Below are 15,386 nucleotides of genomic sequence, written 5' to 3' on the forward strand. Positions count from 1 at the left end.
ATGAGGTGTTACCCAATAAGCTATTTTTCAGATTTCTTCCATTCTCAACATTTTAGTTCCATAATAGAGTATTATATTTGGGTGATCTTTCCCGTGTACTTACAGAACTTTCCCTAGACGTTAGTTAATTTTTCAGCATTTGATCTCTGTTCACAGTAACATCCCATTCATTATTAGTTTTTTCCCCCACTTTTTTCTGGTCCTGGCTCATTTAGCAGTCATGCTTTGTACATTTTGACAAGAATCATTGGGTGTACTCAATTTTATTATGATGACCCACCATTGTGGTTTGACTCTGAATATGGATAACATTCCGAAAACTGGGACTCTGAAATTGTCCATCTGCATTATGGGAATATAACCACTGTGAGGATACATCATTGTTTTTTGTTGAATGCCAATGCTATGGTTCTGTATTTCTAATATTTCAAAAATTGGTATTCTTGACAGATAAACATGAAGATGCATCTATACTGATGTGAAACCAGTAGTTGTGAATAAAAGCACCTTCGTGCAGCTATGTAGCTTTTGGAAACATCTCAGCATTCTTAACTTTTTAACTGTTATAATTTTTATGATAATTTGAATGGTTATTGAATGATGAGTGTTGTTATTGTTATTCACTTTAAATATTCAGAAATATAAAATTGTACACTTCACAAAATTAAAAAAGTGTGTGATATCCTATAACTATAGCAGTGGTGAGTCACTGTTTGAATCTGTCAAACCATACAAATACTTGGGTGTAACAGTTTATAGTAGTATGGAATGGAATGATCACATAGACTCAGTAATAGGTAAAGCAGGTAGCAAACTGTGGTTTGTTGAGAGAATTCTAAGGCAATACAATCGGTCTACAAGGAGACTGCATCGGAAACACTCATGTAACCCATTCTAGAATATTACCCAAGTGTGTAGTATCCATACTGAATAGGACTACTAGGGTATATTGAACAGATAAAAAGAAGGGCAGCTTGAATGGTCACAGGTTAGTATGACCCATGGGAGACTCTCAGAAAGAACTGAAAGAATTGAATTGGCAGACGAAGAAAGTTTCTAGAACCAACTTTATGTAATGATCTAGGAATATACTACAGCCCTCTCATATCATTTGCATTAGGCTTGTGAAGACAAGATTAGACTAACAGCATGCATGGAGCTGTTCAAGCAATCATTCTTCCTGCACTCAATACATGAATGGAATGGGAAAAAGCCTCAATAACTAGTGCAATGGGACATACCTTCTGTCACCACTTCACAGTGGTCTGCAGGCTACAGATGTAGAGGTATATGTTGACATAGAAAAAGATTCATGCTGAGAGCTGCCCATTGCTTCCTGTCAGTTAAATATGATGTGAACCACTCACTCATTGTACCTCAACAGCCACAAAATTTAAATTTCTCCAAAAGAGTGTTGTGAGCTGCCTAGTCAAACGACTTTGATCACAAAATATTCCAGCATCTTGTCATTCGGATAGTTTAATATGCATTCAGTGAAATGATAGATGGAATGTTCAGCAGATTAGCTCTTCTTGAATCCATATTAAGGGTAACTCAATACCTTGTACTTGCAGATATGCCCAACCTTTCTTATATGAAAAGCTTTTCCAAAACCTGTGCAATCATCAAAGTACATCATTATAATGATAAATAAATGAATTATTTTCAGAGCTTTGCAATATTCATCAACTACTAAAGCTTGTAATATGCCTAAATAATAATGTAATAATTTTTTTGGCTCAATGGCCTGATGTAAATCTTTCAAATGGACGTCAGTGCTTCAGCTATCCAGTCAGGGAAAGGTACCTACAGCTTAACATGAAACCTGTACCTTGTATCATTCCTGGTGACTCCTCACATGACTCGTTTGGTTAAAACACAAACTCAAGAATATTTGGTCTGACTGGGATTTGATACTGCGAACTCTCAGTTTCCAGTCAAGTGCTTTACTGCCAGACCAGTAAGCCCAACTACCTAACTAATAAAGCAAGTTAAACTAGCTTACCTGCATAAACTATAGTCCCCAACAGCCCACTTTCTTCTGGTGTCACCCATAATGAAAGTAGAGTGTGTATTGAAGGGTACAGGAATCCCTGGAAAGGATGAATGGAAACTGATGAAATGTGAGTTTATTTGCTGTTCATGGCTGAAAAATCTTTTAATTCCTTAACATATAATTCAATTTCATCATTTTCTCTGGTTTGACTCCTGCTATTTCTGTACGTGCACATTGTACATTACTTCAGTAAGCTAGTATGATAGTGATTGGACTCTGCTAATTTCAACCTCAGCTAAAATATAAATATAGCAAAACTGGAAAGATGCACATGCTATTCTGTTATTTATTGTTAACGGTGTTTAAGACTAAATTCAATTTCCATATGCACCAACCGTTCACAGTACTCCATATAGCCAGACTATAAATAATTCTTTAGGCTTGTAAAATGTAAAACAAATCTTACTTATAAATAAATGTGTTATTTGTTTTAAAAAAACTTAAGTTATAAATAAATGTGCTATAATAACAATGAATATAAGCAATTTTTGACAATATGATTTAACTGTATAGATAAAAAAATCTACTCACCAAGCAACACCAGGAGAAAAAAAATGTTTCCCGTATGCAAGCTTTTGGAACCAGTGGCTCCTCCTTCCAGCTGAAGGGTTGAAAGGGAAGAAGAGGGAGCTATCCCTTTTCCCCATTTTCCTAAACCTCTCTAGTTCCTTTCCCTTCACCCCTTTTTCTTCCCCACAGCTCTGAAAGCTTGCATAAGTAAAACCTTTTTTTTACATATATATCCTCCTGCCACCACATGATGAATAGATTTTTTTATCTACCTAGTTACGTTAAACGTGCTATTAGTTTTTTTATATACTCTGGGAAGTGAAAAATCACACAAACTTAAAAATGAAGGAACCCTGAAAAAGAAGAAAAGATAAAACACTAATTCCACTACAAAGCAGAAATCCTTTCAATCACTTATCATAACAAAAATTAATTTAGAATTTGAGGCTCGACCGTATCTTAAAACTTACAAGTCTGGTATGAACGAGTAACTAATGCTTTTAATGTCTGGATTAGACAGAAGGATAAATATCATTCAGAATGTACATTTTTCAATCCGAATTTCAATTCATTCATCACTATTTAATGTAATCATACTTTGTACAAACCAAATTATATAAAGTACAGTTCTATGGAACACAATGTGAACTGGAGAACAGTAAAGCACAAGAATAAAGACAAACACTTTGTATAAGCTGTATATTGTATAACTTTAAAACCCAACAGTAAGGGCAAAAGTGTAACATACAAATTAACATAAAAAATAAAAGTAATGACAATCAAAATGTAATATCTTTCTCTGATAACCCATTAATTTCTAAACTGTGTAAAGTGCCTTTTTAGCCAGTTGTGTATAACATTCCTGAAAATCTCTAATGGGACTGTATATGCTTGAGACAAAGTACAATGAGAAGTTTAATGTCTATATTTGTATGACCATTTTGGGTTTTACTAAGTCTAGTAGTGGGCTGGTCAGTCATTTGATTGTGCACTTAACAACAGTGTTATGAAAAGGATAACTGCTACCCACTGCATAGAGGAGATGTTGAGTCACAGACAGACACAATGAAAAGACCATTAAACATTTAAGACTTCAGTTCAAAGGCCTTCTTTGGAAACAGGTAAAACACACACATTCACTTAAGCACAACTCACACACACATGGTCACTTTGGCTGTTTGTTTAACTTGTAGTCTTGCTAATTTTCTTATTTTTGTAGTTGACAATTGAGTGTAAATAATGAAGAAACTTCCATAATCATAGTTGTTTGAAAGGTGGGCTACAGGACATACCGGTTTTTAAGACACATAAAATACATCTAACTTCCTCCTTCCAATAGATGAAAACTTGTGAAATTTAAAATTTTACCAGCAAATTAAATGCTTGAAGAGATTTCAGGATTGCAGCCAGACATAGTAAACTTCACTCCACGATATTTCAATTGGACACCTGCTAGTCATCTTCAGGTGAGCCATTTAAGACTGATGGAGACATTCTCTGCTCTGCCTTAGATAACATGCTGAAAGTATTGCTGCGCATGCACCAGAATCATGGTGAGAGAAGGACCACACCATGGCACCATGGCACTGCCATCGCTGGTGTAACAGCAAAGTTCAGCTGTCTTTGGCATTGCTGCTTGCTCCAGTCATCAGAGTATTCTGGTGTTACCATCTGGAGCAAATCTCAGAGATGACAGGATTCTACACATTACCCAGCTGCTGCTGCTGCCATGGTTAATTAGATTTTCCACGGTGTGTATTTCAATGGATTCTTCTATGAAGGAGTCTCAAATGATGTTGCTGTGACCAAAATTAATGATTTGTTACATTCCACTGAATGTCTGTTGGTGATACAATGTTCCACAATTGCAGACTTGCTGGGTTGCAGAAGGTGAATGCAATATTTATGTTCCTTGCAGCTTTTTTCTACTGTGTGCGTTGATTGTCCTATATAGGCCATACCACCCTGGCACGGTATTTTGTATATTCCCACCTTCTGCAATAACAAATTGTCCTTCTCTGATTCCAGCAGGTTTGAAATCTTAGATGGTGGGCAGAAAATCACTTTCATCTGAAAATTACTAAGGATTCTTGCTATTTTGAAGGATATATTTCCAACAAAGGGAAGAAAAGCTTTGGACTTTGCTGGCGCATTCTCCTCTTTATCCATTTCCCAATTCTTGGTATTAACTAAGAATGCCCTGTTAATTTGCCAGGTAGAGTATCCATTGTCTCTGAACACTGTCTTTAAATGTGCAAGCTCTTCAGGCAAACTATCTGCATCCAACACTATATGGGCTCTGTGTACAAGGGTTTTACGCACACTCATAGTTTGGGATGGGTTACCACAACTTTGAGAGTGTAAGTACAAATCAGTGTGAGGGGACTTATGATAAATAGAATGTCCCAGAAAGCTGTCACTCTTCCATCTAACCAAAGCATCCAGGAATAGGAGACAACTATTTTTCTCTAATTGCATAGTAAAATGAATGTTCTCAAGAATGGAGTTAAGATGATGTAAAAACTCCATTAACTTATCTTATCTGTCGGGTCACAGTAAGAAAGTATCATCCACATACCTCCAAAAAACAAGTGGTTTAACAAGCACTGACTCAAGTGCCTTTCCTCAAAATCCTACATAAAAAAGTTAGCCACGAGGGGAGACAAGAGGCTGCCCATGGTGACGCTGTCAGTCTGTTCAAAACATTCTTGGTTAAACATAAAATATGTTGAAGAAAGAACATGCTGAAACAAAGCAGTGATGTCCACCTGAAACTGTTTACCAATCAGCACTAAAGAATCAGCAAGAGGTACCATTGCAAAAAGATGTACTACATCAAAACTCACTTAAAGATCTAAACTACTTGGGTGGACAGCCTCCAGTCTGTTGACAAAATCAGCTGAGTTCCGTGTATGGCATGGACATTTGCCAACCAATGATCTCAGCAAGAAAGCAAGGTCTTTGGCTAAATCATATTTGGGGGTGTCACTATTACTCACTATAGGCCATAAAGGAAGACCAACTTCGTGCCAAAGAAATAAGAAGGAAAACCTGCTGTTCTCTTTTGAAAACTCTTCCTCAATGCAGTAATATAACCTCTGAAGAAAGGGCAGCACCATAAAATCTCTGAGAGGAGCTGGACATAGTGATGTTAAAGATCTTATAGTTCATACTTGGAGAAGATGTATGGCCTACTTAGTGTCTACATACTTGCCAGATTGATCAAGACCCTACAGCGCATGTGGAATGGAAGACATGTACATTTCCGAATTTTTCCTCATTACTTCCAGAGACCACAAGCACTTAAGACCATATGGCAGTGTACTACCGAGACTGTATGACCTTCCTTAGGTGCATGTGATATCCACTACTATTAAATTTCCACACTGAGCAACGACATGCTCCATTACGAGCGGCCGAGAAACACACCGTTGGCCACGCTTCTCCATGCATGGCCCCCTATCAACATTGCAGGCTGCCTTTGCATGCATGCATTTCAAAACACAGCAATTGAGCACCCATAACACTCAGTGATTGGCTGAGAAAATACAATGACCACAGCCGTCAGTTCCATTAACTATGAAGCCTTATTTAATGCTGCTGATGATGTCTACAAGCCAGGTCTCATCATGCTATGTTTCTACTCCACAACTCAGAAATGTGACACTGTGATAGACCTGCTGTTCAATGTTGATTCGGCTGTGCTTTGGACTTAGAGTCCAAATGCTATACTGGAACTTGGTGTTCAATGTTCACTAGGCTTTGTATGTCAACGGACTTGTGACTTCTGACAAAATTCTACATTTCACTTGCTCTTCCTGGACATTGGGACAATTACCATCAATTTATATAATTTTCCATGAAATGTTCATCTACAACTTGGCACTTAGTAACAGAATTATTTGTATCAGTATTGCATCAATAAATTGAGAATGGTGATATATTTATTGTGTAATGCCTAGTTATACAGCAATAAAATGGCGATGAGCCAGTGACCATCTACAATGGAAGCTCTACTTGTGCAACTTATTCATCAGCAGGATGAGGACCAGAAGCTGCTATTGAACACCTTCCAACCATTTCTTCAAAGCTTACTGCAGTCACAAGCAACACAGAAAGTGATTAAAATTCTTCTGGGTATTATGCCGCGTCATTGCTAAAAACTAACAACAATAATAAACTAAAACTGACATTTCAGCCGAATTGCAATGGCCTTCCTCGTGCCCTGAGGAAGGCCATTGCAATTCGGCTGAAATGTCAGTTTTAGTTTATTATTGTTGTTAGTTTTTAGCAATGACGCGGCATAATACCCAGAAGAATTTTAATCACTATTATACCGGCTGCGGAAGCCTACGTTCTTATAACACAGCAATTGTTGGCTTTACCTTCCTTTGAGAAGCCTTTAGAGGACTGGAAAGCCTGCAAATAAAGATTATTGGAGCATTTCCATGCCTTCAAGGTAACTGCTGCCAGCCTCATGAAATCTTTGTTTATGTCATGGTCAAAACCTAAGATTTACTGGCTACTGTGCAAATTGGCCCCCTTATCTAAGGCTTCATAGCTCATCTTTTCAAATATTCGTTTGTTGCAGACTAAATATTACCAGGGGCATTATTTCCTCCTGGGTAGCATTTTACTGATGCGAGAAAAAACTAAACCAGATTCATAGTAATGGGGCTTAGAGGTGCTAGATTTAGCATGAAAATGTCATTTTGTTACACCCAAAAGTAAGGAGTCATATGCAGAAGATATGATGAGGGACATGATCATCCAGGGTACTCCAGATAGGGATTTTCAGCATGAGGCACTTCAACTTGATGACCCATCATTAGACAAAGTTTTGGACTTAGTACAAAGCTTCAAAGTGACCCAAGCAGTAGGCAAGAAACTGGAGTTGTGGATCAACATGTAACATTAGTGTAAACACATCCTAGCTAGCAGCCAATGACCACACGAGGACATAGCAACTGTACACGTGGGATGCTGTCTCATTAACCAACAAAGTCCTCCACCCCACTTGACCTGATCAAACCAGTCTTGGGTACTGAAACGATTGCCGTCATGTCTAGATTGTTTTAGAAAACATCAACGTAAAGGCTTATGCAAGACAGCCTCCAGCCCAACAGATGGATGTTAATCTGGTAGCCACTATAGACCATCAAAAGACCTTGAATAACCTTTTCATAGAAGTCCAAATTGCAGAGAAACCAGGTCAATTACAAGTAGAATTGGCACAGCCATGAACATGCTGAACTATGGTACCTATTTGAAACTTGGAGCTCCTACCTTGCAGGAAACAAAGAGACATCTAATGGTGTATAATGAATATACCATCCCAGGATGTGGTCAGGTTGAACTGCCAATGACAAATCATAGGTCATCTGCCACACAACCTTCTTAGTCGTTAACAGTGATTCCACTGAGAACTTGTTTGGATTTGACTCTTTTCAGAACTTTGGGTATTCAAATAGATGATTCTGTGAATTTGGTATACGAAGATGTTCCATACTCAGACCTAGAGACACTTTGCCAGGATTATGAGGACCTGTTCACCCACAACTTGGCACTGCAGGCGATTTTGAGGCGCACATTGCACTGAAATGCAATGCATGGTCTCAGTACTTTTGAGCCCACATCATTCCGTTAGCTTTCAGAGACCAAGTAAAGAAAGGATTGGATTGCCTAACAACTGGAGTTCTAGAATCTATTCCTTCTAGTCAATGGGCTACCCCATTAGTCATAGTGTGAAAGCCATTGGGGGAGATCTACCTGCGCAGTGATTTTAAAGTAACTGTCAACCCCCATTCAGAAATTGAGGCATATCCTATTCTGAAGCCAGAAGAATTATTGTCCAAATTAAAAGGTGGAACCTTCTTCTCTAAAATAGGCCTAGTGGATACATACCTCCAACTTCCACTTGATGCATAATCTCAACAGATTCTTACACTTAATGTGTGACATGGGGTTTATCATTTGAAATGCTTAATGTTTGGTATAGCAAATACCCCCACCATCTGTCAGCGGTTTTTGGAACAATTAGTACTCAAAGTGGATGGAAGCATTAACTATTTAGATGACATCATTGGAACAGGGAGAACCATGGAGGAACACCTTCACAATCCGAAATATTTATTCAGCGTCTTAAGAGAAGCTGGCCTAAAATGAACAAAAGAAAAATGTTGTTTTTCCAGCCTGAGACTGACTACCTTAGCCACATCATTTCCAGCTCAAGCATTTGTCCACTGGATGAACATGTCGAAGCCATAATCAAACATCATTGGAACAGGGAGAACCATGGAGGAACACCTTCACAATCCAAAATATTTATTCAGCGTCTTAAGGGAAGCTGGCCTAAAATGAACAAAAGAAAAATGTTGTTTTTCCAGCCTGAGACTGACTACCTTAGCCACATCATTTCCAGCTCAAGCATTTGTCCACCTGATGAACATGTCGAAGCCATAATCAAACTTCCCAGACTAATAATGCTTAAGCAATTTGTTCCTTTCTGTGGAAGATATCATGTTACCAAAAGTTCTTACACACAGCAGCAACAGAAACTGACCCCTCACCCCACTTGTGCAAGAAAGGAGTGCCTTTACACTGGACGCCAGCTTGCAAGTGCATCTTCCACAGGCCGAAATCCCAGTTGTTGATGGCCCCGTGCCTCGCACATTTTGATCCAACAAAGCAGATAGTTATTGCAACGGACGCATCTGATCAGAACGGTCCTGGCACATAAGGGTGGGGGGGCCTTGGTTTAGGGCGCTCAACTACTAAGGTCATTAGCGTCCAGTCACAAACATTAGTGCACTTATAGCATAGAAAAACGCAAGGGGGCGACACTAGAAAGTACTTACAAAGACTCCGATAAACAAAATAAAAGAGTTAGATCTCTTTGGACAAGTCCGTCAATGTAATAAAACTAAGGACACGAACAGCTGCTCGAGCATCATCAGCTAAAAGTTCTTGTAAGGTAGACAGCAGACACAGGACAACATGAGAGTGAATAAAACGGGGACAGGACAATAAAACATGGTGCACTGTCAATGGATGACCACAGGGGCACTGTGGGGCGGGGTCACCGGACAACAGGTAGCGGTGGCTAAATCGGCAATGCCCTTCCTCTTGCTGGGAAGGGTGTGAGGAGGTCGTCCAAGCCATCGGGATTGGTTTGATGGCCCTAAGCTTATTTTCATGGAGAGAGGACCAAGCCTCATGCCACAATGATGAAACGTGCTGACAAAGAACCCCACTAACATCAGTTGATGGGACACAAAAGGAAGCTGTCTGAGGCAGGAGGACAGCAGCCTTGGCTGCAGCATCAGCAGCTTCATTCCCAGGCACACCAACATGGCCAGGAATCCACAAAAAAAAGGACATGAGCGCCGGTATCAGCTAGCGACTGATGAGACCGTTGAATTCGTTGCACGAGAGAGTGGTCTGAATATGGGTCACAGAGACTCTGAATGGCGCTCAAAGAATCAGAGCAGATGGCATAGGGAGAATGACAATGGTGGTGGATACACTGAACAGCCTGATAGAGAGCAAAAAGCTCAGCTGTAATGCTTGAACACTGGTCAAGGAGCTGGTATTGAAAGGTATCATCCCCAATGGCAAAGGCACATCCGACGCCAGCAGTAGTTTTGGAGCCATCTGTGTAAATAAAGACGTTATTAGTGAGCCTCAAACGAAGTTCGACAAACCTCAAGCGGTATATCGAATCCACGGTCCTCTCCTTTGGGAGTGAGCTGAGTTCAAGGTGAATGCGAGCCTGAGCCTGGAGCCAAGGTGGCTTCGGGGTCTCACCCACCCGAAAAGTCATAGGGAGGGTAAAATCAAGTTGCTGAAGCAGGTGATGAAAGCAAACTCCAGGAGGTAACAGGGTAGAGGCATACAGCCCATATTGACAGTCGAGAGAGTCGTCAAAGAAGGAGAAATATGATGGGTGGTCGGGCATTGACATCAGTCAGCAGGCGTACCAACAAAGCAACATATCGCGCCGGTAGTTTAGCAGTAATGTGGCAACTTCGGCATACAGACTCTCAACAGGACTGTTGTAGAATGCTCCAGTCGCCAGATGTAACCCCCGACGGTGGATAGGGTTTAGACAGCGTAAGATTGACGGCCGGGCAGAAGAGTAGACAAAGCTCCCACAATTCAGCTTTGATTGGACAATGGACCGATATAAGCGAGGCAGGACCATTCGATATGCTCCCCATAACATACTGCTGAGAACACGGAGGACATTTAGGGAATGGGTACAGCAAGCAGCCAAGTAAGACACATGTGGAGACCAGCAAAGTTTCCTATCAAATGTAAGACCTAAAAATTTTGTTGTCTCCATGATTGGGAGAGCAGCGGGACCGAGATGTAAGGATGGTGGAAGAAACTGTTTGAGAAGTTCATACAGACCGTTTTCTCACCAGAAAAATGGAAACTGTTAGCGACACTCCAGGAATATAGACGGTCTAGACAACACTGAAGACAGCACTCCAGGAGACATGTTCTCTGAGCACTGCAGAAGATTGTAAAGTCGTCCACGAAAAGGGAGCCTGAAACGTCAGATGGAAGGAAATCCATTATTGGATTGATAGCTATGGCAAAAAGGGCCACGCTCAAAACGAAGCCCTGGGGCACCCCATTCTCCTGGCGAAAGGCATCTGACAAAACAGAACCCACACGTACTCTGAATATTCGATCCATTAAAAATGCATTAATAAAAAGAGGGAGGTGACCAAGAAGGCCCCTAGTGTGCATGGTGTGGAGGGAGAATGCCCACCCTCCAACAGGTGTCATAAGCCTTCTCCAAATCGAACAACACAGCCTAGGTGGTCAACAGCAGAGCGGCACCTACAAAAGCTGCATTGGATAGTGGTAAGGAGGCGTCAAGATTCGAGGAGCCAAACCAATCGAGAATTTACCACGCATTCCATCACCTTGCAGACACAGCTGGTAAGGGAGATGGGGCAATAAGTGGAAGGAAGGTGTTTGTCCTTTCCTGGTTTGGGTATGGGAACAACAATTACTTCATGCCAGCATGTGGAAACATGACCTTCAGTCCAGATGTGATTATAGGCGCAAAGAAGAAAGCCTTTACCTGCAGGAGAAAGGTTCTTCAGCATCTGAATATGGATACCATTGGGCCCTGGAGCAGAGGATCAGGACTGGGCGAGTGTACTTTCGAGTTCTCGCACGGTGAAGATGGCATTGTAACTTTCACGATTCAAAGACTGGAAAGAAGGTGGCCGTGCCTCCTCTGCTTGTTTTCGGGGGAGGAAGGCAGGGTGCTAATGGACAGAGCTCGAAACCTCCGTGAAAAAGCGGCCGAAGGCATTTGAGACATACTCAGGATCCACAAGGACTGCATTCGCTACAGTCAGGCCAGAAATCGGGGAGTGGACCTTGGTGCCAGATAGTCAGCGCAGGCCACCCCAGACAACCGAAGGAGGAGTAAAACTGTTGAATGAGCTGGTGAAAGCCACCCAGCAAGCCTTTTTGCTTTCATTGATAACATGACGACATTGTGTACGGAGTCGTTTGTAACTGATACAGTTCGCCATCATAGGGTGGCGTTGGAATGTGTGTAAAGCACGTCGCCGAGCACAAATAGCATCACTGCATGCTGTAGCCCACCAGGGGACTGGGACTCGACGTGGAGAAGAGGAAGTATGAGGGATGGAATATTCAGCAGCAGTGAGAATAACGTCCATGAGGTATGCAACCTGACTATCACAGCTGGGAGAAGTTTTGATCATTGAAGGTCGCCAGGGAGGTGAAAAGCCCCCAGTCAGCTTTGGAGATGTTCCAGCTAGTGGAACACAGAGAAGGTGTGTGACGCAGGAAATGGATTATGCAGTGGAAATGGTCACTCGAGTATGTGTCAGACAGAGCATACCACTCGAACCAACGTGCAAGTTGGATAGTGGATATTGAGAGGTCCAAGTGGGAATAGGTATGTGTTGCGTCCGAAAGGAAGGTAGGTGCACCGGTATTTAAGCAAACTACATTGAGGTGGTTGATAAGGTCTGCCAAGAGGGAGCCTCTCGGGCAGGATGCTGGAGAGCCCCAAAGGGGATGGTGGGCATTAAAGTCTCCAATCAACAAAAATGGTGTAGGAAGCTGAGCTATCAGGTGTATCATGTCTGACCGAATTCTGTGAATATTCCATTGAAGAAGTGCATTATGAAAATGAAAGGAAAAAGAGGAAACAAGAAAGAGTCATGTCAATGCCCGCTGAGGGCCTGGCTTCAATGGAGCACTACTGCTGCAATCGATAGGTGGTGAGTCATGGTCCATCAACTCAACAGTTGTGTCTGCCACCTTCCTGAGCTGGTCAGGAGGGGCAGCTTCCTCTGCCGGTGAAAGGCCAGATGATCGGCTACCAGCAGTGGGGCCTGGCGAAACTGAAGATGGCCGAGGACCACAACCGCTGGGTGGCACAGGAGAAGAAACGCGCCTCAGCAGAGATGGAGAACTCTTTTTTCTATGAGCCTTCTTTGAAGAATTACGTTTTGTTGAAAGAACAGTTGATGGCTGTGAAGTTTGTATACACAAGAAATCTTCACGTATCAGTTCTTTTTTGAAGGTCCAAGCATCTGATTTAGAGGTCCTCATCTTAGCAGTAGCAGATGATGATGTTTGAGCCTTAGGGTTGATGGGAGGAAGAGGAGACATTGATTGGGTGATCTTAGCATCGGATGATCTGACGACCGAATCGCTAAATGTTAGATCGCATGTCTGTGTAACTACCTCCCTGGTAGGCCGGAAGCACAGTGGGCTTTCTGCTATTGAATAACTTGCGAGCAGCCGAGGTTGACACCTTCTCTTTCACTCGAATTTCCTGTATACTTTTCTCATCTTTGTAGATGGGGCAGTCATGAGAGGAGGCAGCATGGTCGTCCATGCAGTTGATGCAACGAGGGGACGGAGGTGGGCAGTCACCCTCATGGGCATCCCTGCCACAGGTAACGCATTTAGCTGCACCTGAACAAGACTGCCCCGTATGGTTAAACTGCTGACATTGGTAACACCTTGTAGGGCTGGGTATATACGGCTGAACAGAAATGATCTCATAACCTGCTTTAATTCGTGAAGGCAATTGTGCATTGGCGAATGTCAGGAATATGGTTTGGGTCGGTATGAGGTCCTTGTCGACCCTTTTCATGACCCAATGGACAACTGTCACTCCCTGATCAGAGAGGAAAGACAGAATCTCCTCATCAGTTAGACTGTCGAGTGACCTGGTATACACCACGCCACGCAATGAGTTCAAGGTGCGGTGGGCCTCCACCTATACAGGAAATTTGTGTAAGAGAGTGGCTTGCAGTAATTTTTGGGCCTGGAAGGCGCTCTGTCTCCAACAGCAAGGTACCATTGCACAACCGAATACAAGATTTCACTGGTCCTGCAATCACATCTACACCCTTCTGAATGACGAAAGGGTTGACTGTTGAGAACTCGTGTCCATCAGATCTTGTGACAACAAGAAACTTCAGTGCCAGTGGTAGAATTTTTGGAACGTGATTTTTATCTAGCTTTCTTTTTTGGGCAGAAGACAGGGAAAAAGAAAAAGAGAAATCCATTGCGGATGAATCCCCGATGATTGCCAGCATCTCTGATGGCGCGCTCCATCCTTGTGGGGGGCTCTCTCAGAGGGCACTCCTGCCTTAGGTGATTGTTCACACCTCAGGTCACACCTCCCAAGAAACGGACGGAGGGACCAATTGGCATGTTCGGAAGGTAACAGCTCAGGCAATCACCCCTCCCTGGGCCTGACCTTTACCAGGGGGTACATTCATGCCTTACTTGTCTACCCAGGGTGGGGAATTACGCATTACCCCGTCACTGGCTACACATGCGGATGTGTGGGTCGGCCTTCAGACACGCACAGGGAGGAAAGAAGAGAGGGAAGAGAGATAGAGGGATAGAAGAAAGAATCTCAAACACCGAATCGGAGAATAAGACATGGAAAAGAAGACAAGGAGAATAGGGCAAGGAGAATGAGGCAGAGATAGAAGTAAGGGCATGAAAGCAAGCAGAAGAGTGAACGTAGGGAAAGACCAACAGAGGAAGAAAGTGTGAGGATGGAGAAAAACAAAGGAAACAGGATCCTGGAGTTGTCAAACGTCCGTTTCCGGACGAAGGCTCGATACATTACTCCCAAGAAGAGGGAATGTGAAGGGGAGGTAAGGGGGGGGGGGCAGGGAGGAAGGATTGGGGACGAGGAGGGATGGGGAGGGGGGGTAGGGCAGCCTGGAAAGGAAGGAGAACTGCACTAGCTCGGGGCCCCGTGCTCACCACGCACGTATCCACAAAAGAGTTGTGGACCCCCTGGGGGAGGGGGGATGGCTCTGAGCAACCCATGACCTATGCACAAAAACATTGACTGACACCCAACACAGAAATTCCCAAACAGAAATAGAAGCACTGGCTACCATATTTGCATTAAAGAAATTCTACGTTTTTCAAAGTTTCACCTCATCACAAACCATAAACCACTGATCTCCTTATTCAGTCCAGCAGTGAATATTCCAGACAGGACTGTTCACCACCTCCAGTGCTGGGCTTTATTTTTGGTGCACTATCAGTAAGAGATTCACTTCCACAACACTACTGAGCATGCCAAAGCTGATGCTCTCTCCCGCCTTCCATGGGGACCCAATTCAGAGTTTGACAAAGAAGATATTCTGTGTTTTCATATTGGTGAAGAAGCAGAAGCCACTGTAAATTCTTCTCCCATTACCAGCTTCCAGGTCCCAGACGCAACTGGTAGTGATGACATACTCCAACAATTCCGGAATCATATATTTCACAGACGGCC

General features: G+C 42.5%; 1 protein-coding gene across 1 annotated transcript in view; it reads right to left on the bottom strand.

The window, feature by feature from the left end:
• The window catches only part of LOC124618957 (putative inorganic phosphate cotransporter), a 218,256-nt gene that overhangs the window by 79,001 nt on the left and 123,869 nt on the right, over nucleotides 1-15,386 (bottom strand). Inside the window, exon 4 of the mRNA XM_047145389.1 lies at nucleotides 2,006-2,093. Coding sequence (XP_047001345.1) covers nucleotides 2,006-2,093 — 88 coding nt within the window. The remainder of the gene's footprint in view (nucleotides 1-2,005; nucleotides 2,094-15,386) is intronic.

Source organism: Schistocerca americana, chromosome 1 (assembly GCF_021461395.2).
Source record: "Schistocerca americana isolate TAMUIC-IGC-003095 chromosome 1, iqSchAmer2.1, whole genome shotgun sequence".
In the NCBI taxonomy this organism is placed as follows: Eukaryota; Metazoa; Arthropoda; class Insecta; order Orthoptera; family Acrididae; genus Schistocerca; species Schistocerca americana.